Source organism: Sarcophilus harrisii, chromosome 3, assembly GCF_902635505.1.
Source record: "Sarcophilus harrisii chromosome 3, mSarHar1.11, whole genome shotgun sequence".
Taxonomy (NCBI): domain Eukaryota; kingdom Metazoa; phylum Chordata; class Mammalia; order Dasyuromorphia; family Dasyuridae; genus Sarcophilus; species Sarcophilus harrisii.
The window spans coordinates 591,389,798-591,417,757 of NC_045428.1; the positions used below are offsets into that span (position 1 = coordinate 591,389,798).

At 50.7% G+C, this 27,960-nt stretch overlaps 1 protein-coding gene across 3 annotated transcripts; it reads left to right on the forward strand.

Annotated features, from left to right (window-relative positions):
* ZNF541 (zinc finger protein 541) lies at window positions 1–27,425 on the forward strand. 3 transcript variants are annotated; one of them, XM_031963824.1, is made up of 16 exons: window positions 1–24; window positions 13,716–14,132; window positions 15,397–15,640; window positions 16,733–18,602; window positions 19,407–19,465; window positions 19,873–20,032; window positions 20,401–20,574; window positions 21,157–21,490; window positions 21,908–21,971; window positions 23,099–23,241; window positions 23,593–23,696; window positions 24,745–24,820; window positions 25,028–25,116; window positions 25,950–26,090; window positions 26,354–26,535; window positions 26,634–27,425. In XM_031963824.1, exons 2-16 carry the CDS (start codon window positions 13,826–13,828, stop codon window positions 26,803–26,805), a joined length of 4,119 nt encoding a protein of 1,372 aa, XP_031819684.1. In that variant the 5' UTR covers window positions 1–24; window positions 13,716–13,825; the 3' UTR covers window positions 26,806–27,425. The 3 variants fall into 3 exon arrangements, with proteins under 3 accessions (XP_031819684.1, XP_031819685.1, XP_031819686.1); XM_031963825.1 differs by having other exon boundaries at window positions 25,950–26,069; XM_031963826.1 differs by lacking the exon at window positions 25,950–26,090.
* The last annotated feature ends 535 nt before the right edge of the window (window positions 27,426–27,960 follow it).

Here is a 27,960-nt window from a genome sequence, read left to right on the forward strand (position 1 = left end):
ACGAGCCTTGGCTTGGCTCTCCCGGTGAGTGTCCTTCCTCATAGGATCGTAGACTTGTGGCCCGTCGAGGTCGTTTTGTCCCAGCCAAGGCCCCGAGAGGCTTTTGTGGCTTTGTGAAGGTCACCCAGGGACTGAGTGGGTGGCAGAGCCGGGTTCCCCGCCTGCGGAGCCAGCGATGCTCCCTCATCTCTGGGAAGATGGCTCGGGCGCTGGCAGCCACCTGGCCCCCTTGTCAAACCAGCCTGCAGCAGCAGGCTGTATCCCCAGGGCAGCGGGGGCCCCTCGGGTGTGAGGGTCCAGTTCTTACCCCTCCAGTGCTTCAAACCCTCAGGTCTTGCACATCCAGGTCCTTTAATTGAATTGCACAATCCTGCAGACTGGACGCACGCCTGCCCCCCACCCTCTCCTCACTTAGTGGAAGAGTTTTCCTCCTGGAGGATTTTCCTTTCAGTGAATCTGGATGGAGCATCTGAGTCCACAGAGGGGAATCTCAGGGAGTCCCTGGACTAGTCAGGTGCCAAAAGCCAGAGAGAATAACAATAGACTGCAGGGCGAGGGTCCCACCTGCTACTGAGTTTGGGCCCTAAGGTGTGTCCGGGAGAAGGGGAATTGTTTGGGGTGCTGGAAAAGCTGACAGAGGGAGCCCAGTCTTTGCAACTTAAATAACAGTTGGCATGTATACATGTTGGCAAAACACAGGGTGTTTTCCCTCAGCCCTCACTGCCTATTCCTGTGCCCCTAGAATAACCCTAGGTGCTGTTACTCCCATTTTTTAGATTTGGAAGCTGAGTTTAAAAGGTGTATACAGTCAACAGCTAGAAAGAGTGAAGCAGAATTTGAACCCACATCTTAGGCTCCGAGTTCAGTGTGCCATTCACCTCAAAGGGCTGGTCCAACCTTGCAATTTTAAAGTTGAAGAAACTGACTGAAAGAGACGGCGAGTGAGTGACGAGAGCAGAATGAGTGCCCCCATTTTGGGATCTCCCAATACAGTGACTTATCAGACTAAAATTTTTCTGGAACAGATAGGTTGGTGTAGCTTAGTGTTTCATTTTGAGGAAGGCTGGAAAGCATTTACTTCTCCCTCCCATGCTTGAAAACCCATTAATTTTTCCCAAGTGACTCCAGCCTTTTATCCTGCCCCATTTAAAAAAAAAGTGCAATCACCCAAACCAAAAATGTTTATAATGAGTGGAAAAAAAGCCATTTAAGGTGGAAATGGCCCTTTTGAATTTTCCCATTTCTTCACCTTTTATTGAAATTCTTCCAGTGTTGTAACTGGAGGGAAGTATCCTGGGTACTTTGATAGAACCTAGATTCCGCCTTCCCATCCTCTGCCATTCTTGTCCACATTTTACTAAAAAAAAAAAAACAACCCAAAAAACCCCCACAACATGCCATAATGGAGACTTAGCAGGTCGTCCTCATGAGGAATCCTGATTCTCATCCTGCTTTTCCAGTCACACGGGTCCCTTTTAGGCTTTTTAGGCCACTCCTTTTATGAGGCACACAGCTTAAAACACAAGTAAAAAGAATAGATTTACAAATGTATATGTGTGTATGCATATATGTATATATATATAGTAAATAAGTATATGTACACGGGCTCATATATAGTAAATTGTATGTGTGTATACGTACAGATATATGTGTTCTTTAGGTCTCAATAAGGAATGGGGGAAGAGTACTGGGAGGCTTTGGAGGAGAGGGTGGAGGAGTCACATGTGTGAGGCTGCCAGCCCTCATTTTACAGGCCACACAGCCCCCAGAAGCGGGTGAAATTTGCCCAGGGGCTCAGAGCAGAAACAGAATTTGAACCAGTTGTTCCTTCCGCTGCACCAAGTGATCTTTCCCATCTCTCCCGTTCCCCAGCACTGAGAGCTGGGCCCTGCCCCACCTTTATCATCGTGGTGCTGCTCCTGATGGAGCAGTCATTCCGCAGAGAGAAAGGGACCAGGGCCCCTCAGAAAAGCTTCAGGAGTACTTTTTAAAAGGCAGGTGTTTGAAGCCTTCATGAAACCTAAGTTAAACCCCTTCAGTGCTTCAAACCCTCAAGATCTCGCACATGGGAGGTTCCAGGAGGTTCCCAGATCTAGGAAGGGGGAGCAAGACACAAGCACCCAGAAAAGCCACATTCCCAGTCATTCCTGACTGCATCACCTCAGGCCAAAGGGGAAGTTGTTCTGGAGGAGGAGGAATCTGGGAAGGTTCATGAGGAAGGGCACCTTCTTTTTAAAAGTTGGGTGGGACTTTGTGCAGCAGAGGGGCAGGAGAGAAGGTGGCTCGTCATGGGGGTCTACAGCCCCCCAGTCTGTCAAGCCAGAGCCTCTGGATGAAAGGGACAGGAAGGGGTGATGCCACCTGGTAGTTTGTGGTGAGCACCACATGGTGGTGCTAGAGGTGGCAGCTTGAGATGCCGGCAGAATCCTCAGAGGATGGGCACTGCCAGCCACTAAGCCTCCGGGCCGCCCGGGGAAGGGCCTCGTTTACAGAAAAGGGCTAAATTTAGGACCAGGCTGGGGAGTTCTCCCAGGGCCAGGCTGAGTGGCAGGAATGCCGGATGGGTCCCACTCTACAGAGAGGCTTGAGGTCCAGTGAGAGCCAGCTCCCCCCCCCCCCCAATTTGAGCTTCAGCATCCTTAGTTTCTTCATTGGTAAAATGGGAATGGCAATATCCAGGGCAGTTATGAGGGTCACATGGTATGGAATATAAAACACCTTGCAAAACATAAAACACTGTGGAAAATGTCAGCTAGTGTTAGCAACACAAGGTGAACCATCTCCTGAAACAGCTTTGGAATATATCATCTAGTCCAGTGTCTTCATTTTACTGATGAGAAAATAAAAAGTCCGAGAGAGGACTTGATTTGTTTCAAGTGACATAGGTGACCGCCGGCTGTTGGAGTGCATGGGGCACTTGGAGTCAGAAATCATGGAGTTCAAATTCAGCATCCGACACTGACTAGCCCAGTGTTCCTGCACAAGGCACTTACAATCCCTGCCCCAGTTTCCTCACCTGACAAGTATGGCTCTTTTAGGGTTATTGTGAGGATGAGATGGAATAATAGTTATAAAGTCCTTTGCAAATCTGAAAACTCCAAATAAATGCTAGATGATAGGGAGCCTAAACCCTCTGACTCAGTGGCATTTCCACTGCACCACACTGCCTTTTCTCTCTCATTCTTGTGAAACCATAGGAAGGGAAATGAGAGGAACTGAGAAAGGATACTACAAGATTAATGCATGCTCAGCTCCCAAAGAAAAGAGGAAAACTTCCCTCCATTCCTTTGCATAGACGATGGATTACCATCTCCCCCCCCAAAAAAAATCAGTGGAACACTATTTTTTTTTTTTTTTGATGTATTGTTGGTCCTATTGGTTGTTTCCTCTTTGACTTTTTTTTTTCTTAAAAATATCAAGCAGCTTTGTTAAATGGAACAGGGCAATTCAGGTGATCTAAAAACAAGGCCATCAGTGTAAATCTATTTTAAAAAGAAGAGGCGTCCACTCTCAGGACTTGCCCTCGGACCTTCCCCACATTAGTGTCCAGTCAGTTAGCATTAAGATGCGCCAGTTGGGACCAGGTCCTTGTGCAGGATGTTAGGGACAGAGACAAGACCAAGCCTTCAGAGAGCCCAATTTCTGTCAGGTAAATAGAGAAGTTGTGGAGACAGGCCGACTGAGCTGAGCCTTCTGAGATCTGGAGAGAGGTGGGGCCAAAGGCCCAGAATTAAGGAGGGGCAGTTGGTGAAATAAGTTTGGAAAGAGTAGCCCAGAAGGGTTCCTTTGGCCTCTCTTTGGCAAGTAGAGTAAAAGTGGGGGGAGGGAGGCCAATGAGACAGCTACTGCGGTGCTCCAGGTGAGAGGCTGATGGCCTTTGGTCCATGGGAGGTGTAGTGGAAGTAGGGAGCAGCGAGGCTTGGTGGCCAGTATGGGGTGAGAGGGAAGATGGTCCCTTTGTCACATCCGGGCCCCCAGAGGGAGGTGATCTCTGCAGAAGAAGCACTTGTGGGGAAGCTGTCAGGAGTTCTGTCCTGCCCTGCCCACTGCACAGACGTTGGGGAGAGCCTGTGGCGGGCAGGCAGGGGTTCAGGAGAGAAGGGGCCCTTCCCCCTCCAGGTGGTCCCCAGGCAGGGGCCCAGGAAGCTGGAGTCTGGTTCTTTGTGACCCTGTTCTGGTGTTTTCTTGGCAGAAGCAATTGGAGTTGTTATTTCCTCCTGCAGCTCATTTTGCAGATGAGGAAACTGAGGCAGGTAGGGTCTAGTTTTTACTTGTCCAGGGTCATGCAGCCCGGCTCTGTCTTAAGGCTGCAGTAAGTCAGGAGGACCAGTCTTCCTGACTTCAGACCCTGGGCTCTTGCCCCACTGGCACCCCCTGGCGGCCAAGATGGCTTGGGTCTCTTTCTTTACCTGAGCTCCTGGCTAGGCCTGCCTTCCACGGGGACGACTTTCCCCATGCTGGTTTTGATATATTTAAGGTCGGCACAAGAAATTAAGTGGAGATTTGGGGAGAGATTTTGCAGGAGCCACAGATGACATGCAAAGACGACAGACGATCTGGAGCCTATGACCAAATGCTTAACCTCAGTTTTACTCTGAGCTACTGTAAACACTCGATAAAAGAAAAAGTTCAGGTTGTTTTGGTTAGAAGGGAGGACCAATTTTATGCTGATCATAGGGATGCTGTGCCTTACTATCCCCACACAATGTGGAAGGGATAACTATTTCCTTTTTAAATACATTTTCATTGATAGCTTTTGTTTTTTATATCATCTTGGCTTTCCCCATCCTTCCTCTCCCCCTTCTGGAATCCATCCCATATAACAAATAGTACTTATTTAAGATTTACAAAGAGGAGGAAAATAGCACAATGGATGAGTCTGCTGAAAAAAGTTAAAAAAAACTTATATCGTGTGTAATGCCCATAACCCCCACCTTCTTGAAGGGATGGAGTGAGAGTATATCCTCTCGTATCTCCCCCAAGTCTTGTTGAGCTCTATAATTCTGCAACAGGCATTTTTGAGTTTTGAAGTGGGTATGGCAGTCCTTGACATCACAGGTAGTCATGCAGTCTGTTGTGACTTTGTCTCAGCTTGCTTCCAGGCTCCTCTTTGTTGTTCACCTTTCTGCCTGCTCGTTCTCCACTGCGTTCGTGGACCATGATTTGTTAGGCATTTCCAGGCAATGACACAGTTTTAGTGTTTTGGCTCATTTTGTTCAACCATAAGGAAAAGGTGGGAATAAGTTCAGTTAGGGGTTTAGACCTATGCCCCAACCATGAGCTCCAGCTCCTTTCCTGACTTGTTCTCCAGGGACCTCCAGAAGTATTGTCAAACCGTTGAGGAATGGTGGGGGGGAGGTCACTGTTCTTTTTATCCTTCCACTAATTAAGTAGAGAAGATGGAAGGAAATAAGATTTCTTTCTTCTTTGTTCATTAGAAAAAAATTTAAAGACAGTACTGTGGGATTAAAAAGAACTTTAAAACATCAGGTAATGTCAATGAAACCAAGTCAGACAAGCTTCTGAAGATCTGTATCCTGCATCCTGATTCAGCTGTATTGGGATCATACTTGGGGATGTTGAGATGTATACATATGTACTTGTCTAATCGGAGCAGAAGGTGCCCCACTGAGAGAACCAGTAAGGAGAAGGACGTGGGCCCCACTTTTAGACAAGTTTGACTGATGCCCTTCAGTCTTTCTATTATGTTCTGAACAGACTCTTCCCTGTTCCATGCCCTGTGTTTGGAAACCCCCAAACAGACCAAACACAAGCGGGCATTCAAACTGCAGCATCACAGGCCTGGAGATGAGGGGGAATGGGCAGCTGGCCCATCCGTGAAAGGGATCCTCAAGCTCATTTCCTGCCAAGGGCTGGAAGGCCGTGGTAGTGTGGCCCGGCCCATTCTACTTAGGGAGACAGTTGTCCTAACTGATAGAGCCTCTCCTGCATCTGCTGATTTTGCCTTTTGAGGCCAGCCAACAAGTTTAATCTCTTTCCCACATGGCTTGTCTATAGCTGTTCTATTCTGCCCAAGTCTTCTCTAGTTTCAGTATACCCAGTACTTTTAACCAGTGCCCCTGTAATAGGCATAAGAACCTGGGCCTGCTTTCAGTCCAGGCTTCAGAGATGTCATCTAGGGAGGCAGTTTTTGGGAAGGGTTTGGCCAGCCAGCCTCACCAGCTGCCACTGTCCCTGAAGGATAAGGCACCTTGAAGGAGAGGCGGGGGAGGCAGGATGTGCTGGGCACCTCGACCACCATCATGCCCACCATCTCTGATGGAGACAGCTCAAGATACTGGACCCAAGAACCTTAGAGATAACCAGCTTTCCAGCCCAGTGCCTGATACCATCACCCTAGGAGGCTGCGCCTGTGGAGATGCAGCCTGGCCGCTGCCCTGAAGATCCATAAAGGAAAGGTCTTGTCACCAAATGCCTTGGTCCTGCCCAGTGGATCAGCTTCAGAAATTGATTGGATTATCTCAGTGGGGAGACATTCAGGAAGAGGCAGCACCTTCTGTTTTGCCACCATACCCCAAGGGACCTTTCCATCTGGATGGTCCCTACAACCTTTTGTGGGTCTTATATCCTCATAAGAATAGGAGCTTCCTGAGGGCAGCCTGGACCACTTGCTTTTCTGTTTGTTTGTTCTGTTTATAATAGTAGCTTTTTGTTTTTCAAAATGCAAGCAAAGATAGTTTTCAGTATCCACCCTTGCAAAATCTTAATGTTCCATATTTTTCTCCTTGCCTCCTTATCTCCCCTCTCCCTTAGACAGCAAGTAATTCAGTATAAGTTAAACGTGTTCTTCTAAACATATTCCCACATTTATCATGCTGCACAAGAAAAATCAGCTCAAAAAAGAAAAAAATGAGAGAAAAAAACAACAAAAAAGGTGAAAGTACTCGGTTGTGCTCCACATTCAATCCCTATATTGATGCAGTTGGCTCTCTCCTTCACAGGTCTATTGGAACTGGCCTGAGTCACCTCATTGTTGGAAAGAGCCACATTCATTACTTGATAACATAATTTTGTTGTTAGTGTGCGCAGCATTCTCCTAGTTCTGTTCGCTTCTTTTAGTATCAGTTCATGTAATTCTCTCCAGGTCTTTCTGAAATCATCTTACTGATCATTTCCTATAGTACAATCATATTTCATCACATTTGTACCATAACTGATTCAGGCATTATGATGTGCATCCACTCACTTTCCAGTTCTTTGCTACCACAAAAGGGGCTGCCACAAACATTTTTGCACATGCAGGTCCCTTTTCCTTTTTTATGCTCTCTTTGGGATACAGACCCAGTTTACTTTTCTGTTTGTTTTTTTAACTTTTTATTTTCAAAATAGATAGTTTTCAACATTCCTCCTTGCAAAGCCTTGTGTTCCAATTTTTTTTCTCTCTCCCTTCCCCCACCCATCCCTTAGGTAGCAAGTGATCCAACATGTATTAAACATATTCAGTTCTTTTATACATATTTCCACAATCCTCATGCTGCACAAGAAAAATCAGATCAAAAAGAAAAAACAATGAGAAAGAAAACAAAAAGCATTTCTTTTCTATTTGTATCTGCATCATTGGGCACTGTAAGCCTTTAGTAAATGCTCCATTCATTCATAATGTGGACTCAACTGTCCTGGTTTGGTTTGCCTTTCTCTGGACTCTCTCCAGCTGTTTTTTTTTTTTTTTGACATGAATAAATAGATCAGGTTTATTACTATTTAATCCAATTTAACATATAGAACATATACTTCTTTAAATGCAAACTATATAATAGAACTTCACAGTTCTTTTGTGCAGGCTTCTTTTTTATAGCTTTTATTTACAAAACATATACATGGATAGTCTTTCAACACTGACCCTTGCAAACCTTCTGTTCAACTTTTCCCCTCCTTCCTCCCACCCCCTCCCTTAGATGGCAGGTAGTCCAATATATGTTAACTATGTTAAAGTGTATGCTAAATACAATATATGTATACATATTCACACAGTTATCTTGCTGCTCAAGAAAGATCAAATCTATTTTTTATTTAATAGCCTTTTATTTACAGGTTATATGTATGGGTAACTTTACAGCATTAACAATTGCCAAACCTCTTGTTCCAATTTTTCACCTCTTGCCCCCCCACCCCTCCCCCGGATGGCAGGATGACCAGTAGATGTTAAATATATTAAAATATAAATTAGATACACAATAAGTATACATGACCAAACTGTTATTTTGCTGTACAAAAAGAATCAGACTCTGAAATATTGTACAATTAGCTTGTGAAGGAAATCAAAAATGCAGGTGGGCATAAATATAGGGATTGGGAATTCAATGTAATGGTTTTTAGTCATCTCCCAGAGTTCTTTCTCTGGGCGTAGCTTCTCCAGCTGTTTTTAAATCGGATTGTCCAGAACTGAAACCGGTGTCCCAATGAGTCTAGTATGGGCAGAGGAGAATGAGCTGGATGCTCGCCACTAACCCCTCAGTGGCTCCCGTCAGCGTGGAGGTGCCACGGTCCAAACCTGCACGGTGCCTCCTTGTTTTTCCTTGGGGCCAAGCTTGGTTCTCCTAATTACACAATGTTTGACTTAGTCGCATGGGTCTTTCTGTTTATGTTGCTGCCTTCATGGGTGTTGTTTTCCTGGTTCTGTTCATGTCAGGTGGCACTGGGCCTGCACTCATGAGGACCCGAGTTCAGATCCAGCCTCACTCACTGGTGGGACCCTGGGCAAATCATTTACTCTCTGTTTGCCTCAGTTTCCTCAAAAGTAAAATGGGGATAAAAGAGCAACTACCTCAAAGGACTGTTGTGAGATGCAAAGGAGATAATTTCTAAAAGTACCTGGCACAGTGCTTGGGGCATGGTAGAAGCTATATAGATGCTTATTTACTTCCCCTAGCCATTCCCAGATTAGAGCCACCAGAATGTTTATATTTCATTTAATATATTTTAAAAATTTATTACCCCCCCTGTTTTGTGTAAGACCCTGCTCTAATGATACTAAGAGGAAACAAAGCTTGACTCTTGGCTTCAAAGGGCTCCCAGGCTACAAGAAGGCCTGAGATGAGCTCACAGATGGCTATGAAACAAGTTAGAAGCACAGGAGAGAGAAGTTGAGAAAGGAAGGGAATGTCTTGGAGGAGTGGGGGTGGGGTGGGGAGATGAGAAGACTCTCCATGAAGGCAGGCATCTGAGGGCTTGGAGCGGAGGGAAGGATTGCAAAAGGGGAAATTACTTCAGGGAGTCCATATAGATCTGCAGATGGAAGCATGGGTGCAGAGAAGTTCTCACGGTCCTGTGAGAGTAACATCCAGCTGAGCATAAAGCACAGAATGAGCTCAGGCTGGCAATGAATGCTGAGGATCCCCCCCCCCCCAAAAAAAAAAGACTTTGAAAACTCCTTTGGAATAAAGGAGGATCAAGGAAGAATACAGGGCTTAGGCTCTGGGGGGGGGGGGGGGGAGGGAGGGTGAGGGCCAGAAGTCAGAATCACTCACCTTTTGGTTCTGCCTTCTATGACATAGAGAAGGATCTTGGAGAGATTTCCAAGCCACTTGATACAGCCTAGTGGCTGTGGGAAAAACACTTGGCAAACCTCTGTGCTCCATTCAGATATGAATTCTAAAGGATAGAACCAGAAATGGTGAATAATTGGGGCCCAGTGAATAGGGAGAAAATAAAACATAGCTCATGGCCCTTTCAGGTTAGGGCTCTGATGAAGTCTGCAGCCTAGAAAATTGAAAGTACTGGAGGGTATTACTGCTGAGCCACTTTCATTGTCCTTGAAAAATGGGGAGAAGTAGAAGAGGAGAGGATTACATAGACTGAGTTTTAAAGAAAAAGCAGAAGAGTTTGCAGATTGAGGGCCAAAGAGTTTGGCTTTTAATTCTGCACAGCATTATAGGATATCTTGCAAAAGGAATGGCTGGTGAACATCTAGAAAGGGGAGCAGTGATACTGAAGACTGGCTTGTGGCAGAACAGCCTCAGTTTCCTTTTTGATAATGTCACAAGACTAGTAGATGAGGGGGATGTAAATATTATCATTTTTGGCACAGCCACTAATGCTACTTCCCTTATGGAGAAAATGGACAAGGGGGGCTGGGAGGTAGAACTGTGAAGTGGAACCCACTATCTGAATGACCCGAGTGGGTTGATGTGAACCTGAAAGGTTGTTTCTTGTAGAAGAGCCCACAGATCTGTGCTTGGCCTCCTGCCATGTATCATTTTTAAAATGATGCCTTAGCTAAAGGCTTAGTGGCTTACTTACTAAGTCTGCAGATAACCCATGCCAGATGGCAAAATCCGAAACGGTGTTGACAGGCTCAAATTTTGGGCTGAATGGAATAAAATGGGATTGATAGGAATTAAAATAACCTTAATAGCAAGTCAGAAGGGTGATGCAACTGTCCAAAAGGCTGACTTCTGCTCTGTTAATAGAGGAATGCAGTCTAGAATGAGGATATTACTAGTCCCACCATACTCTATCCTGATCAGCCATTGTGATCTGCAGTATTGCATTCTGGGTGGAGCACCGTGTTTTAGGGAAGACATGGATAAGTTAGGAAATGTCCCCAAGATGATGACTTGAATAGTGAAGAGCCTCAAGTCCTGCCTTGTCTTGGACGAGTTTAGCCTGTAGAAGGGAAGGTTTAGGGCCTGAGAGCTCTCACCACTTAACTTGTTGGAATCAGAAGGATTCATATTTGATAAGGGCACAGGAGTTTGCAAAGTGTTTTCCCATAGCCACAAGATCCTTCTCTTTGTCGCAGAAGACAGAACCAAAAGGTGAGTGGTTCTGACTCCCGGCCCTGTACCCTTTCTTGATTCTCCCTTGTTCCAAAGGAGTTTTCAAAGCCTTTTATTTTATTTTTTTTGGGAGGGGAGGTCTTCTACATTTATTGCCAGCTTGAATTCATTCTGTGCTTTATACTCAGCTGGATGTTACTCTCACAGGACCATAAGAACTTCTCTGCATCCTGCTTGCTCCTCTGTGCTTCCATCTGCAGACCTATACGGACTCCCTGAAGTGATTTTCCCGTTGACAATCCTTCCCTCTGCTACAAGCCCTTGGATGCCTGCCTTCATGGAGGGTCTTCTCATCTCTCCATCCCACCCCACCCCCAAAAATGTTCCCCCCCTTTCTCAACTTCAGCTGTCTGTGACCTCATCTCAGGCCTCCTCCAACCCCAAGAGCATCTTGAAGGCAAAATTTATCTCTAAGGCAGGGATTTACACATAGCAGGGGGATAATAATTTTTTTTAACGAATTAAATGAAATAAAGCCAATTCTGGTATCTGATCCAGGAATGGTTAGGGGAAGAGACTGTTGGAAAATTTCGATTTGTTTTGCTTGGTCATGTAGAGTGAGGAAAGTGAATGAAAATGAAGCAGATTTAGACTTGCTACAAGGATTAGTTTCCTAACAATTAGACGAATTCTGCACCCTCCCTAGAAGTCTTCAAGCAGAGGTTGGATACCTACTTGCTGGGAATGTTGCAGAGGAGACTTGGGGCCAGCCATCAGTGGTTGGCCTAGGTGACCCCCAGGGGCTCTTCTGGGACTCTGATGGCGGGGCAGCACGGTTCAGGAGGGGCACTGAAGCCCACCAGACTCCCATAGAAAATTAAACTTTCATCTTCCAAAATCTACTTTGAAAGGCTAAGTAGAGCAACCGAGGAGAACTCTATTCAACTACAGGATGGTTGATATGCCTTCTGTTTAAAGGGAGGACAACCACGAGGGTTGGGGGAGCTGTTCTCTTCAGATGATGCAGACCTCAGGCCTCTGGACTTGGCTCTGGTCTCTCCTCTGTGAGGACCTTCTTTATCAGTAAAGGTTTCCATCTTAGGGAACATCTTCACTCTCTTCTCTTCTCCATTCCCCTCTCAACCTTCTAATTCTATGAAATTCTCAGCCATGTAATTCTGAATAGTAAGTCCTCTGTAGAGGAAAATCCAACTCATGTGCTAGAAGCCCAGTTGTGATTATTTTGATGTTTCAGGGGTGCCAAGGGAGGACTGTAACACTGTTTTCTGGTCACATCTGGCCGGCTTTCAAGCCATCATTTATAATATGGTATTGCCTTGTCCCCTGTGCTGGTTGTCTTTCCTTTGCTATAAGGGCTTCCTGCAGTTTTGATCAGTGAGGTCAGAGATCTTCAGAAGTCAGTGTTCTGTGACTCAGTTATGTAATATCAATAAAAGAATATTAATGAAGAAGATAGGTTAGAGGGATCATTGAAGAATTGCTGCAGTTTCCCAAATTTAACAAGGCCTTAAGTTTATATTTATATTGTCATCTTTTTGAATGTATTTCCTGTTCTTACTTTAGAAAATGGTTGAGTGGGACATTTTTCTCTCTTGATGAAGAATCTGAATATACCAGCTTCTCTTCTGTCCTTAGAATCCTAACATTTCTTCCAGGTACATCTCAGGGGCCACTTCCTCTGGGGAGGAACCACGCTTGTCAAACTGTCTGGTACTTGCCCATCTATTTACTTGTGTTCTCTAGGGGAATGAACAGGTTTTGAAGGCAGGTACTGTTTGCCATTTTTGTTTCGGTCTTCCCAAAGTGCCTTATGCTAGTGGGTGCATGACAAATGCTTGTTGAGTGAAATGCACGGTATGTGTCTGTAAGCCTTTATGCATTTTTTTTCCTGTCATCATTGGTGGGAAAAAGGTTCCTCACTCCTGATTTGGCCCATCAGGTGGTTTTAGAAAGATAAGGGAACTGAATATGATAGGCATGTGGTTTAATGAATGAACTTATATAAAGTGCTTTGCTTTGCAAAGCTCCCTGTGACAATTTGCCATTTATTCATTTGCCAAATGAAAGAAGAGAACTTTGTGCCCTGAAAGTGAGGAGATGGTCTTATTTTTCCTTTTTTGGGGAAAGTAAGGAAACTAGTGTGACTGATGTCTAGTTTTGTATGACCTTAAGCAGAAAGCCTGATCTAAGAGTCTGAAGGCCTAGATTTAAGTCCTAGCCCTATCATTAACTCTCTTTAGGATCTTGGGCATAGACAGGGCCCCTTCTCTATAGAACGAGGGGGGACTGAACTAGACAATTTATCTCTAAGGCCTCTTCCACCTCTATTGTTTTGTGAGACTGTATGCAATGGGTTGGACCTCTCCATTTATTCATTCACAAAAGAGATACTGCAGGGATACAAAGATAAATGGGACTCAGACCTTATTTTCTAGTGTCATCTGGTGTAATTTAGTGGAGGAAAGGATATATATGACTAACTGGGATACCAAGAAGATAATGGAGGGAATAAACATTTATTGAGTACCTGTTATGTGCTAGGCACTATTTTAACAGTTTCATAAATAAAAAAGGTCCAGGCAAAATACTGTGAGACATTGGGGAAGGAAGATTGCCTTCACATTTCCTCTTCCTTGAATGAGGGACTGAAGTGAAGGAAAGAAGGGATTTGAACAACTGGAGATGCTAGCCATGAGTCAACTGTTCGGAGAGGTGGGAATAGTTACTGAGTAATTTAATTTAACTAGAATGTAAAGTGTCTGTGGGAGGGCTGCTGAGAAGAGGATCAAGATTCAAGAGAGTGTGAAGAGGAAGCAATGACAGGACTTCCTAATGGATGGGATTTGTGGGATCGAGGAGAACAAGGTCAAAAATGACTCCAACGTGCATGATAAGAAGCTGGTTGATGCCTTTTGGGGTTTCTTATAGTTTTGTCTGCTCCATGTTTATCCTTAGGATTTGGATTGGACCTCAAGGCTATTTTCTGCCCACTTTCAAATCTCGCTGTGGTCAGCTTGTTGGAAATCAGAGAGTGGCTTTTGTCCAAGACGTGGCAGTGGAGCACCATGGACCAGTACAGCCTTGGGGATGATGGTGCCCTTCAGTCAGAGATGCATCTTCCTGGATTTTCAGAGAGCCAGGGGCTGAACTGCAGTGACACCCTCAATCGGGATCTGTGCCCCAACACAAGAGACCTGCTCTATGCTGGCCTGAGCAGCTTAGACCTGGACCCGGGCCTCCCAACACCAGATATGGCCAGTGAGGCTCTGGAGGACAACCTTGATGCCCTCTCCTTGTATTCAGGGAAGGAGGGAGACTCAGCAAAGCTGTTGGAGGAATATGCTGACTCGGACTCACAGCCTTCCTTGCAGGGTGAGCCTGAGAGAGATCGAGGGGGGGACCTACTGGTCTTGTGGGAATGCCATGGCAGGGGTAGGGGCGGGACCCCTAATTATTTCTCCCCATTCCATCAGAGACTGAAAACTCACTTTTATGCAGATAGTCTATGATTCAAGCCAAAATCCTTCTCTTTTGCACGAGAGTTGAGAACTGAGCACATTAAAAAATTATGTCGTTTAAATAATAATCTGATTCACCTGTCAGCTGCTGCCAAAGAATAAATCCAGCATTTGATTGAAATCACTTAATGATTTCTTTGAAAATTGGGTTGAAAATCTAAATGCATCAGACTTAAAAAAGTACTCGATCTCTTTTTCTCAGAAGTTGCTTCTAAATACCTCTATTTGGGGGAAAAATTATCAGTGAGAATTGCTGCTGTTGTCTCTAAAGAAGTTCAGATGCTTTGCTTGAATAAAGTTCACAGAACTCATTCATTGGCTACTATGACATACTTAGAGGATCCTAAATCTAGAGCTAGCAGGATCCTCAGAAATCATCGAATAGAATCCATTAACTTTATAGATGAGGAAACTGAGGTCTTTGGAAAGGACGCGGTTTGCCTACTGATTTATTTCACTATCATTAATGAGGCCTTTAAAAAAAGAGAAATGTTTTTATCTTAGGAAAATTGAAGGAAACAAGGCTCAAAGAGAAAGAGACAGCATTTGGGGGATAATCTGCCTCTCTTTCTCTGGCTGGTTTTCCATAGAAAATCTGAAACACCTTCCAGAAACGTACCTAAGCTGAACCAACAGACTGTGATCACCTTAAGATGAAGTCTTCAACATAATCAGAGGGAGGGAGGGAGGGAAGGTGGGAAAGGACGGAGACAGAGACAGGGAGGGAGGAAGAGAAGATGGGTGGATGCTGGCAAGCGTATCTTTGGGCAGCGAGCAGTTGTTGGGCACCTCAGATCCGTGGGTGCAGTCAGTCACTTGCTGTGTGGGTTTCCGAAGCAGGCGGCAGTGCTGGCCCTCCCAGGCTGGCCTGGCCCCCGCTCCCTCATGCTGGGTCAAGGAGCTGGAAAAGCTGTTGAGGGTGCAGCCCAAGAGTTCTCACCCTGATTAGAGAGAGTCCTACAGGCCGTGGCCTTTGAGTGCCTTGTTCTGCAGATGGGGAAAAGGAGGCGCCCTGAGCCAGGGTGACAAAAGCGTAGGGAGCCCCCTTCCAAGGGCAGAGCTCTGACTCCCCTCCCTGGGGTCCCCTGAATGTAACTTGCTCCTCTCTCTCCATTCAGACCTGGGGCTGGGCGTCCTGAAGGCTTCTAAAGAGGCAGACGAAGGAGGCCGGACCAGCTCGGGCAGTGCCAGGAAAGGAAAGCGGCAGCATAGCTCCCCCCAGAACCCGTTCCTCGATTGCAGCCTCTGTGGAAAGGTGTTCAGCAGTGCCAGCTCCCTTAGCAAACACTACTTGACGCACAGCCAGGAGAGGAAACACGTCTGCAAAATCTGCAGCAAGGCCTTTAAGCGTCAGGACCACCTGTATGTGGGAGTCTGGCGAGGCCCTGCGCCCTGGGGAGGGAGGCCGGGCGGCAGGGAGGGTGGCGGCTTCTAGGTTTTGCCCCTTTGCTCCCTCTCAGGAGCCAGTCCGAGGCCACGTGAGGCCAAGTGTGGCCCTTGCCCAGGCGCCTCAGGCAGACCCGGAGGGTCGCAGCCTCTCCCACTTCATCTGGCTCCTGAGGCCCAGAAGCTCAATTCGGCCTCGTAGCAAGTGATTCTTATGGCGAGCCTCCCAGCGGGAGGTGGGGGGGGGGGAGAAGGGGGGCGGCGCTGGGAGCAGCGCCAACTCCATCACTCGGCGAGTTAGGCGGGAGAGCCTGCTGAGGGGACAAGTGCACCAATGGCCACAATAAGAGGGAGGAAGAGAGGGCTAGACAGGATGCTGTGAAAAATTGGGAGGGAGGGCAGGAATGGCCAGGGAACCAGAAACGCCATCTGTGGGGGCCTGAAGGGAGAGAGCACCAGGACTGAAGAAGCCCCGAACCATTCAGACGCTCCCATGTTGAACCTGGGAAGAGACTGGCTGGTCCTGACTGTCACACCTCCCCAGGGAATCAGAAAAAGTTCTTCCCACTGTGCCCGATTAATTAGTTTTCCAAAGGGAATCTTTTCCATGGATCTCAGAAGCGATCCTTTTGTTTTTAGTGGATGATGGGGTAGTGCTGTGTCTTCCCAGTCCAACGAAGATGGGGATAAGACCTTAGTGCAGTCAGAGCTGGGGCTAGTGGCTGAGGGGGGCTTCATCCCGACGCTCTGCCTCGTGTCCCTGTCTTGACCTTTCCCCGGGGTCCCGTGGCCACAGATTTATTGTGCTCATCAGGGTCCGGCTTCTCGTCCACACGTGATGTGTTGGGGGGGGAGTTGTGTCCTCCAGGGGGAACCTTTTGAAAGACTCCTCAGGAAAGAGGCGCCCACAATTATGTGCCGAGATAGCTAGTCTGCCCAGGGTCGGCTCAGACGTGGCTAACAATGGAGACATTTAAGATGGGGGAGATCCGGCCCTTTCTCTAGGGGGACGACATGAAATTTGTCCCAGTCATCTCACAGATTGTCCCTTTTGTGTTCTGGCTCCAGGACTGGACACATGCTGACCCATCAGAAAACCAAACCTTTTGTGTGCATTGAGCAGGGCTGCAGCAAGAGCTACTGTGATTATCGTTCCCTGCGCCGACACTATGAGGTGCAGCATGGCCTATGCATCCTGAAGGAGGCCCCTCCAGAAGAGGAAGCCTGTGGGGACTCTCCCCATGCCCACGAGGCCGCCGGCCAGGCCGGGCCCAGCAGCCTCCGAACCCTGGTGCCCTCCGAGGCCCGCTCCCCCAGCTCCCTCCTGCCCAACCGAGATCTCCTGCGGTGCATTGTGAGCAGCATTGTCCACCAGAAGCTCCCCTCACCTGGCCCGGCCACTGCAGGGGCACCAGATGTGGATGGGAGGGGCTCACTGTGCCCCTGTCCACCCAGTGCGGGCTCTGTCTCCTGTACTCCTGCCAATGCCCTGGCACCCACGGGAGCCCTGGGCATTGAGCCTCCCGAGGAGCCTCGTCCCCCAAGAAAGGATCCGCCCCCCTCTGACATGTTCACAGTTATCCACTCGGGGAACCTGGCAGCCATGGCCCCAGGGGGAGAGAATGGAGCCTCTGATCCAGCCGATTCAGAACTGCCTTTTCTCCCACTCCCGTCCGCTGGGCTGGAAAGTTGGTCCGATGGGGGGACCCTGCCTTGCCTGCCTCTCTTCCGAGGCCAGGCGGTCTCAGCCAGCTCCCAGCCATCTAGTCACAACTTCCAATGGGTCAGGAACCTGCCCGGCTGCCCCAAGAGCAAAGGGAACAGTGTCTATGTGGTCCACAAGCCGGCTCCGGTCCCTGCCCGGGATGGCTCTGAGCCGGGGCCTGGGCCCGGGCCTGTGTCCCCCCTGCTGGACCCTTTAGCTGCTCCGGCGGGCGCTGGTCCAGAGGACGTGCTCTCTTTCCCTCCCACGCTGCTAAAGGCACCAGGGGACACCCTGAGTGATGCCAGGTTCGCTGGTGGGGAGGACAGCTCGTGGCCTGCCCAGAGGAACAAGTACGAGTGCGAGCCCTTCCCTTGGCAGAACCCTGGGGAGCTGGGCCTCCAGGATGTGCAGAAGCCGAGTGGGCTCCCCCCGGAGAGCACCCCGCTCTTCCGGCAGCTCTTTCTCAAGTCCCAGGAGTCCCTGGTGAGCCACGAGCAGATGCAGGTGTTCCAAATGATCACCAAATCCCAGCGGATCTTCTCCCACACCCAGGTAGCAGCAGCTCCCTCTCAGCTCCCACTCCCAGAGACCAAGCAGGCTTTGCTGAAACCACTGCAGGGCGTGTGGCAGCAGCCTCTGGCCCCAGGGGCTGACTCGTTCCATGCTCTCCCGGGAAACCCCGAGCAGGAGGGGTCGCCGGCCCGCAGGAGAAAGACCCAGGCCCTGTTTCCAAGAGAGTCTTCACCTGGGAGCACGAGGCGGGACCCCAAGGGAGGGCCCAAAGTGGCCCCTGCTTTGCCTTCCCTTGGATCGTCCCTGGACCCTTGCGGGAATCCCGACGCTTCTATGACCAAGCAGTTGCGGTCAGCCAAAGGGAGCGTAGGTCTGGGGGATGTTTTCTCCCCAGCACATCCTCGGCCATCTCCGTCGGGGGTGGAAGAGCCAGCTGGAGGCCAGTTCCATTCCAAGCTGTCTCAGACAGAGAACGGCGCGCCCTCGGCCTCCAAAGGGGACAAGAGTCAGACCTGTGCCAGAGAAATGGGCTATCGACTCTTCTCCGGCAGCACCAGAGCCCAGCGGTTCTCTGGTTTCCGCAAGGACAAAGTGAAGATGGACATGTGCTGTGCAGCCTCTCCAAGTCAGGTGGCCATGGCTTCCTTCTCCTCAGCCGGAGCCTCTGCAGAGCCCACGCGGGACATGAAGTCCAAGCTGACCATCTTCAACAGGATCCAGGTGCTTGCTCCTCTCCCTCCCCCTCCTCTGCTGCAGGCCTGGGGGTGGAGGGGTGTGATTCCCCAGAATTCCCTAGGACTTCCCTGTCTGTTTCCTGCCCGCCTTTTTCCCTTTGGTTCTTCCTGCAGACATTTGCTAACCGTAAAATCATAATCCCCTTTGCTGGCGAGCTTCAGGCTTTATGGAGCTTTTTATTTGTGACATCCCTGGGAGCTTTAGATTACATGTGTTGAAGGCTCAGAGATGGGAAACTTCAGTTCAGTCATCATCACTGAAAGGCCTCGATGTGCCAGGGCCTGTGCCAAGTGGCAGGGCTGCCGAGAGAGACAGAAGACGGCCTCTGTCCATCCGATGGAGGAGAGACCATATACAAAGCGAGCTCTGTACAGGATCAATAGAAGTGATTAAGAGGGAAGGCACTGGAATTAAAAGCAGTTGAGGGAGGCTTCCCATAGAAGGTGGGATGGAAGGGAGGCAGCCCACTAGCTTAGGGCAAACTCTGCTTCCCCAACATCGTGATGCCTGTAAAAGATGTGATTTTCTTCGTTCAAAACCAGTGGTGAGACCTCTTTGGATGCAATCCTCGTCCCTGAGGTGATTACATTTCTGAGCTCCCTGTCCCGCGCAGGATTGCCGAGGAAAAGGCCTCGTGCAGACTATAAACCCACCTCAGAATGCTGTCCAGTAGTGGCTGACCCTCCTCATCTTGCCTCCTCCGGGAGTATTGGGGTGTTTTCTGGCTGTCATTGCTTCCCCTTCATTTCTGACACATTCACTGAGGTGCTTTGGTTCTCTGATCTGCAGGGCGGGAACATCTACAGGTTGCCCAACCCAGTGAGGGATGAGAGCCTGGTGACCGGATGGTGAGCTGAATCCTTCTGGGCCAGGAGTGTGGTCTTGGCGTGGGGAGGGGGCGGGCCTGGTGAGCCAAGAACTGGACCTGGAATTCCGTCCAATTCAGCAGACATGTATGAAGCATGACCTGTGTGCTGAAGCCACCCCTGCCCTCAGGGAGCTTCCACACTGGGTTTCAGTAAAATCAATGTTTATCAAATTGTACAAAGTGAGTGGGGGTGGGGGAAAGGGGGAGAGAGAGACACACACAGAGAGAAAGAGAGACACACAGAAAGAACTAGAGAGACACAGAGACAGAGAGAGGAGAACAGAAAAAGTAACAAAGAAAGGGGTGGGGGGCATTAGGTCCTAAACTTCCTCTTGGGGTCATCCCCAAAGCTTGTGGCCTGACTTTGAAAGTGATTTCTGCCCTTAGCAACCAGCTCAACGGTGTCTCTCCGGACTGGACGGAGCCCAGAAGCACTTACGTGTGCAAGAACTGCAGCCAGATGTTTTACACTGAGAAGGGGCTGAGCAGTCACATGTGTTTTCACAGTGACCAGTGGCCATCACCGAGAGGGAGACAGGAGCAGCAGGTGAAGAGGAAGCAGGATCTCAGCGGTTTCCCTTCCAGGGAGACTTCTTACTGGGGAGGGCTGCAGGGCTCGGGTTAAAGAAAGACCCTGGAAGGAGACGTGTCATTGACCTCAAAGGGTCTGAAATTTTGGCAGAGAACATAGCTTGGGGGGGGGGGGCAGCTGATGGTGGTGAACTGGAGTTTGGGTACTTTGGGCCCTAACTGTGAAATGCAAACCCCGTCCTTGGGCTGGGCCTAAGGCTTGGGACTGTGCTCCCTTAGAAAACAGGAGTCGTCCCTTGGTGGCTTGTGAAGCATCAAATGGAGGAGAAAGCTTCTGCCTTAGCCCTGAATATGCACGTTGTGTCTTCCCTATCCATGATTCAGGTGTATAACACAGAATATTGCAAACCCCAGAGATTGGTCCTGAGGCCAGAGGGGGACGGACAGAGTCCACCGGGAGCCAAGAGGCCTTTGGAAGACCTGGCCACAGCGCCTTTGGTGACCCCCGTGTCTGTCCCTGTGCCAGCTGGGAGCCGACCTCCAGGGAGCCTGACCAAGGTGGGTGACGACTGCGGTGCCTTCTGCCGTACTGCCGGTCTGGAGGGTGGGCTCGCAGGAACGCCGTAGGACCGAGGACCCTGTCGGTCTTTTATGAGAGGGGAAAGGAAAACACAAACTCATGGGCAGTTGCGTGGCACCAAGAGTGGGCGAGGAATACTTTGCACAACAGTGGGCAGCCGCTCGAGGGGAGGATGCAGGTCTGGGAATTTCTCTGTATTCAAGCACCTTAAATGGAGCCAGCTTCCTGTGCCCGGCCCCTTCCTCTCTGGGCACAGCCTTGAGGTGAGCAGCGTCCCAAGGGCTCCTGGAGCACGGTGGCCCATCCATCCTTCTGGGAGTTAATCCTTGCCTTTGGTCGTGGGGTAACCAAAGGAGAGGCTGGAATAGTAGAAAAATCAAAAAGGTTCCTGATCCCAGCTCTGACTCTGACTGGCTCTGAACTTGGGTGTTGGGTTCACCTTTCTTAACCTCAGTTTTCGAATCAGCAAAATGGATACACAAATCTCAGTTACTGTGGAGAGATGAGTTTCTGTTCATTGCAGGTGGTCCTTTGAAGCTCTTGATGTTTTCATCCTCTAGGGACATGAGAGGGCTGGCCGAGAGGAGAGAGACACTAAGGAAACCAGTCAACACAGAAAAAGAAAAAAGCGCCCCCAGCCCAAGGCATTATTTATCCCTCCTCCACCTTCGGTTTTTGGAGAGATCCAGCCTGGCTCTGGAGGCTGCTATCAGAGTTGTCTGCGTTCCCCCGTGTTCCTGGTCGACCATCTCCTGAAGGGTTTATTCCAGTGTTCTCCATATACACCGCCGCCAATGCTCAGCCCGATCCGGGAAGGGTCAGGATTATACTTCAACACTCTCTTCTCCACGTCCGCTCATTCTGGTCCCGAGAGGCTCTACGGGGCTGTCCTGGGTGAGGGAGAAGGACCTTCTGCACGCGCCCAGCCCTCCCTTGTGTCTGGGGCCTTTAGACTGGGATCCGGGTGGGCACAGCGAGGCCCCGGCCCCTCTTGGCCCGTCTCAGCATGTGCTTCTAGATTGCTTGTAGAGCTGGAGCTTAATAAAGCCGCAGGTGACCTTAGAACTCAGAATGTTTATGTCAGAAGCAACCCGAGGGCCTAGAACATCAGCGCTTGATGTAGAACGCTTAATGTTGAGCTGGGAAAGGGGCCTTCGAGGCGATGCCGGCCAGCCCCTCTTTTGTAAAGGAGGAAATCAGTTGTGGTCTCTGAGTTTAGGAAGGCTCGTAAGCGTCATCCGAGAACCGGGGAGAAGGACCGCTGGGACCCTCGGCTTCCTTGTGTAACATCTGTGGTCCTGTGTTTTCTAGACCAAGTGGATGGCTCTTTTGGAATCGCTGTGGTCAAAGACGACACCAAGATCAGCATTGAGCCGTGAGTGAGAGCGGGCGATGGGGGGTGGGGGCAAGGAGAACCCTCTTCCTACCCTGGTAACCCTGTGTGACACCCTGTGTCATCCAGAGGGATTCTGGGAGAAGGCCTGAGTCCAGGGGCTGGAGTGGGTCCATTCAGGCCATTGCTCCTCATCAGGGAGAGTGTCCAACAGCCAGGAGCAAGTCCAACATCTCCGGCTGGCCACTGCTGCAGTGATGAGGGGGCACTGCCCTGTGGGTCAGTCAGCCAGTCATCAGCACTTAGAGCATGTTGCCTCAGGTGTCAGGTACTGGACTGGGGGCTGCCAGAGATGCCGAGAAGGGTACACAGAATAAGTGAATAGGGACTAGTGAGACAAGAAGAGGTCACTTGGGAGAGAGGCCAGTGGTTGAGAAGTCTTTATGTAGACAGGAGCTGTTCCTCAGAGAAAGGGGGGGATTCCATCAAGTGGAGGTGATGAAGGAAGGGCTGTACTCGACCTCAGAGACGGCAGAGTATGAGAAACTGCTGGCCGCTTTCCGGGGGTTCCTGGTCAGCTTTAAAAGGCTATTGTCTGAGAGCAGGGGGAGCTACTGTTGGGCCAGAGCCCCCTGAGCCCAGCCCTTCATGGAAGTTGATGAGCCAGTTGAGGCCCTGGGGGAGGACAGATTGGAGGGACAGAGATGAGGAAGAGATGGTTCCTGCTGAGCTTGCTATAACAACACAAGACAGGATGTGATAAGTGCCATTAAAAAAGTGCCTGGACTAGAGATCAGGGAAGTCGGAGCAAAGCCTCCAAGATGGAAGAGGGAGTTTCCATTTGACTTGGATGTAGGGCTCCCTACGGAGAAGATGGGGAGGTGAGGGAGCCAGGTTATGGAGTCTGGGGAGGCCAGAGGCCGGCAGTGGAGGGACACAATGAGAGGTGAGGAGGCAGCCCAGCAAACTTAGGAGATCCCTAAGGAGCCACCTCCCCTGCCTTTGACATCAGAGGGTCTGAGGGTTGGGGAAGGAGGGCAACTGCCTTAGAGACGGTCCCTGCCCACAGCGAGGGCCCCCTGGCCGAATCGCCGACCCCATGCGCTTTCTCTGACCTCTCGGTGCCTTTCAGTTATACTCTGTCACTGTGTGCATTGTTCCCACTTCAGACACATCAATATAGGGAGCCGGTTTCAGGCAGAGATCCCAAAGCCCAGAGAGATTTCTCTGGCAGAAGGTGACCAGCATGGCGCTTCACTGGTGTGGAAGCCATGGGGAGATGTGATGACCAACCCAGACACGCAGGAGAGAGGTGGCTGCCACTTGTGGGTCTCCCCGTTTGCCTCCCACTCCCAAGGGCAAAGGTGTCCCACACCTCTCCCCTCGGCCGGAAAGCAGGGCCCAGTGGCCCCTGAAACATCTGGCTGGCTGGGAGCCCGCTCTGGAATGAGGGGGACCCCCTTGCCCAGCCCTCCAGGAGCACAGCACCCAGAGACCCTCTCCTCTCTTTCTCGTCTCCTTCCCGCTCGTTAATCTGGGCGCCCGGTCACGGGAGGTAGCCAGGGACCTGCCTGGGACAGTCAAGAGAGGCCCCATTCTTGGTTCTGGTTTAATGATCTTCGGTTTCCCCTCCCACTCCCTGCGTGTCTCGTCGGGACCATAGTGACTGAGCTATGTAACGTGGCCTGTTCCAGTGTGATGCCAGGAGGGGGGACCAATCTGGAACTCGCTCTCCACTGCTTGCATGAAGCCCAGGGGGATATCCGGGTAAGGGGCTGACCGCTGGGGGGCAGCCCTCCCTGCCCACGACACCCCAACCTTGGCTTTAAGTGGGACTTAGTCTCCCAGATTCTGGGGACGTCCCTGAAAGTACCCAAATGTGGGCTCACGTTTGGCCTAATTTTGTGTCTTGTGACAATGACAAAAAAATAAACCGTGGCTTAGGGACGTGCTCCTTTCTCCTGAGCTCACCTCCATTACCAGCTGCTGGCTGGCTGGCCTCCCCTGGGGTCCAAGAACAGAAGAACACTCCCCTGTTTACCTCCCAATCATCAGTGCTTCCCTGTCTCCCCTCTCTCACCCCACGGTCACTCAGTGGCCACATCTTGGGGGCTCTTCCTCTCTTCTCCCTTTTTTTCCACTGTTGGCAAGTTCACTAGTCGAGGCTTCTCACCCCTTGTTCCTGGATTCTCCCCTGCGAGGGGCTGCCCGGCCTGACCCACCCTTCATACACCTGGGCAGCAGGACCCGGGACTTTGCTGCTCTAGGAGCTTCAGGCTTCGTCACCTCAAGGAGGCAAGAGGTCGTCCTCTGACCTTTACTGCCTTTCACCTGCTGGCTTCAGGCTGGCTCCAGCCCCCTGCCCTGGCTCAGCCAAACAGGCCTGCACGGCCCCTGGATGCAGTGCCTCCTGCCTCCACTTTGGCAGGCCCCCCGTCTCCTGCTGCTAGCCTCTGCTATTCAGGATTCCGCCCCAAACTACTTTGTGGTGCAAAGATGCACTTTTCCTTCTGATAGAGCATCAGATCCCCAAGGGCAGAGCCTCTCTTCCTCTCCTCTGTGCCCCCAGCGTTATGCCTGGCCCTGAAAAGCCCATGGGAGCTGCTGAGGGAATGCCTGACCTCCTAGGATGACAAATAGCACCTACCGAGTGCCAGGGCTCAGGGTGACGGCTGACCTTAATGGAGGGGAGCTAACAAAAACACCCAGTCTTATGTGATTAGAGGCACATAAAATGAAGCTCTCAGAAAGACGTGAAGGGGGAGCCTTGTCCCCACTGAGCAGAGCCTCACCAGGTGATCTGCCTTGGTTCTAGGATGCTCTGGAGACCCTGTTACTTAGAGGACCCCAGAAGGCTCCATCTCATCCTCTGGCTGATTACCGTTACACAGGCAGGTGCCATGTCTTCAGGGGTCCGGTCCCTGCTGGGGATAAAGCAGCCCTGGGGCTCCCCGGGGGCTAGGAGATGGGTCAGGGTGTGGTCCCGAGACCTGGGCCTAGGGGTGGGAGGGAGCACCCCCTGGGGTCGGGCTTCTCAGAGCGGGGCCTTTCCTTCTGGTGCACAGGAAAATCACCTTTTTTTCCTCTGTGTTTGGCAGGTTCCGATATCTGGACCCCTGTGGAGAAGAGACTGTTCAAGAAGGCTTTCTGTGCCCACAAGAAGGATTTTTATCTGATACACAAGACAGTAAGGGCTTGTGCCCATGTGGGCACTTGCTGCCATCACTCCCCCCCCATGCTGCCCTCATAACAAGGGGATGAGCTGCTTGGCTGGTGGAAGAGGTGGCAGGGACTGGCCCTTTGGCCACTGCCCCGCAAAGGGAGCCCACAAAGATCTCAGAATTTCACCCTCCCAGCAACCCTGCCAGGCACATTTTTCAATTGAGGAAACTGAGGCAGACAGGTGCAGACAGGTCATGCAGCCACCAAGTGTCTGAGGGCAGGTCTGAACTTGGGTCTTGACTCCAGAATTCTACTGCACCAGCAGTTGCCCATCTCCCCCTTATCTGCAGTCACCTCTGGGTATTCCAGAACGAAATGACACAAATGGACAAAAAATAGCTATTTCATGAGGGCTTCTGGGTGGCCCTGGCACCGGCCCTGCCTTCAAGGAGCCAAAGCTGGGAAATTATTAAATAGGAGCGATCACTTGGGGGAAAGTAGTCTCCAACGCCAACTGTCATTGGGGGGCTTGGGAATTCTCAGCAGCCATGGTGCATGGGCCAGTGGTCAGATGCTGGCTGGGTGACCCTGGGAGAGCCACTTCCCCCGGTTTGCCCGTTTCTTCTGTAAAATGGGCTGGAGAAGCAAACTGCTCCAGTGTCCCTGTCCCAGTCAGGGCTGCAGAGCCGGGCACAGCTTGACCACAAAGCTGGCTACAGAGCCAGTATTCTTTTCTGGGCCCTCCTGGAGGGTCAATGGACTGGCGCCTTGATAGGTCCCAGTGGGCCGGCGTCTAGAGTTTTGTGGGGGCGGCTGCTCGTGAACATTCTGTGACACGCTTCTCTTTTCTCTTACTAGATTCAGACAAAGAATGTGGCTCAGTGTGTTGAGTATTATTATATCTGGAAAAAAATGATAAAGTTTGACTGCGGCCGAGCCCCAGGGCTAGAAAAGAGGGTCAAGAGAGAGCAGGATGAGGTAGAAAGGACAGAAGAAAAGGTAGAAGGATGCTCTGGGAAACCCGTCCCAAGTACAGCCCTGAGGTGTTGGGGCTTGGAGGCTCCCCACTGTCCCTGGTGGGGGGGTCCAGAAGGGACGGGACAGCAGGACCCTGCTTTGCGACCTGAAGCCCCTCCCCATCCCCCCATCTTGCCACCGCTGGGCGTCGCTCCCGTTGTTAGGGCTTCCTCTGGTAGGGGTCTTGTGTCTCTGGAGCCCGGGCTCCACGGGGTGGCAGGGCCCTGAGCCTCTCCTCCCCTCAGGTAAGCTGCAGCCCCCGAGACCGGCTCAGTCACCGGCCCACCCCCGAGCTGAAGATCAAAACTAAGAGTTACAAGCGTGAGGCCAATGTGACCTCCAGCCCGACCATCGGCCCCAAGAGGACGCCGGAGCCGCCAGGGAGCGCGGAGAGCCAGGGCGTGTTCCCCTGCCGGGAGTGTGAGAGGTATGTATCCCCTTTGCCCCCAGAGGGCCCCCCCTTGCCCTCTGTCGCTTTGTCCTCCGAGGGCCTCAGACATACCGTGCTCCCCACTTTCTCTTCAGGGTGTTCGATAAGATTAAGAGTCGAAACGCCCACATGAAGCGCCATCGCCTGCAGGAGCACGTGGAGCCTCTGGTCAGAATGAAGTGGCCTGTGAAGCCCTTTAGGAGTGAGCCGCGAGATGAGGAAGAGGAGGAGGAAGCTGGGGCGGAGGGGGGTCCCCTCCGGTGGTGATGGGAAGAAGGCCAGGATCCTGGGGGGGGGCCTGCCCGGCCGGGGCCTCAGACCTTGGGAGAGCTGGTGAACGGGCCCGGAGGGGCCGCTGGGGGCACTGGCGTCTCTCCCGGGCTTGGTCCGATGGGAAGTGTGCCCCCTATGTGGCCGCATCTTGTCTTGGCTGCCCCATTGGATAGCCCCGGGGTCTGATGGGGCAGCCATGTCCTAGGTTGGGTCTAATTAGGAGCGGGGCAGGGAAAGCACAGAGTCATCACACACTTCTCGGTCTGCGTGGTGTGGATGTCGGAGGCTCTGTACCATCCAGTGGGGTGACCTCTCCCCTTTTTCCAATCATATCTCTTTGGGAGGGAGGGGGGAGAAAAAAAAGACAAAAAAGTTGGGTCTGAATAGCTCTTAAATCTTTGCCTAAGTTTTGGGGTTTGTTATTTTTGTTGGAAAAGGCCAAGATTTCAGAGAATCAGTGGGAAAATACCTTCATAACGATGACATGTCAGGGCCTCCCTCGCCCAGGGAGGGGCCCTCTGCATTGAGTCCAAGGTCCTGTGGTGACTTGTACATTGTTTGGTTTTTTTGTACGTGCCTACTGTATAGCTTATTAAATTGGGTTTTTGAATGGTTCTTGGCGTGCTGCGGGGACTTCTTAAAGCAACAGAGGCCTCCTGACCTGCCATTTTTCATCCAGTTCAGTTCAGCACTTATGAAGCACCTACTGTGTGCCAGGCACCGTGCAGGATCTTGGAGATGTAAGACAGAACCCCAGACAGCCCCCGCCCTCAAGAAGCTCACGGGGGAGACGACCTGCCAGCAGCTTCAGGAAGCAGTATTTCCTACAGAATAGAAAGGCGCTGCAACGCGGAGGGTGGTGGAGGCGTCCCAGAGAAGAGGGGACTTTAGTTTCAGGGAAGGTGGGAGGTAGAGATGAGCTCAGGAGTGTGGGTTTGGCTCAGAGATGGGAGGGTGGGCGGGGTCCCTGTGTGCCAGGAGGAAGACTTAGGTTGGGACGGTGGGAAGGGGCCAGGTTCTGGAGGACTTGTAAGGTCCGCCAGCTTTTTGGGTTGGCTCCTGGAGGGCATAGGAAGCTGCTGGGATTTACTCTAGGAGGCGGCGGGATCAGACCAGCACGTGGATCAGAATGCGGGGTGGACTGGAGTG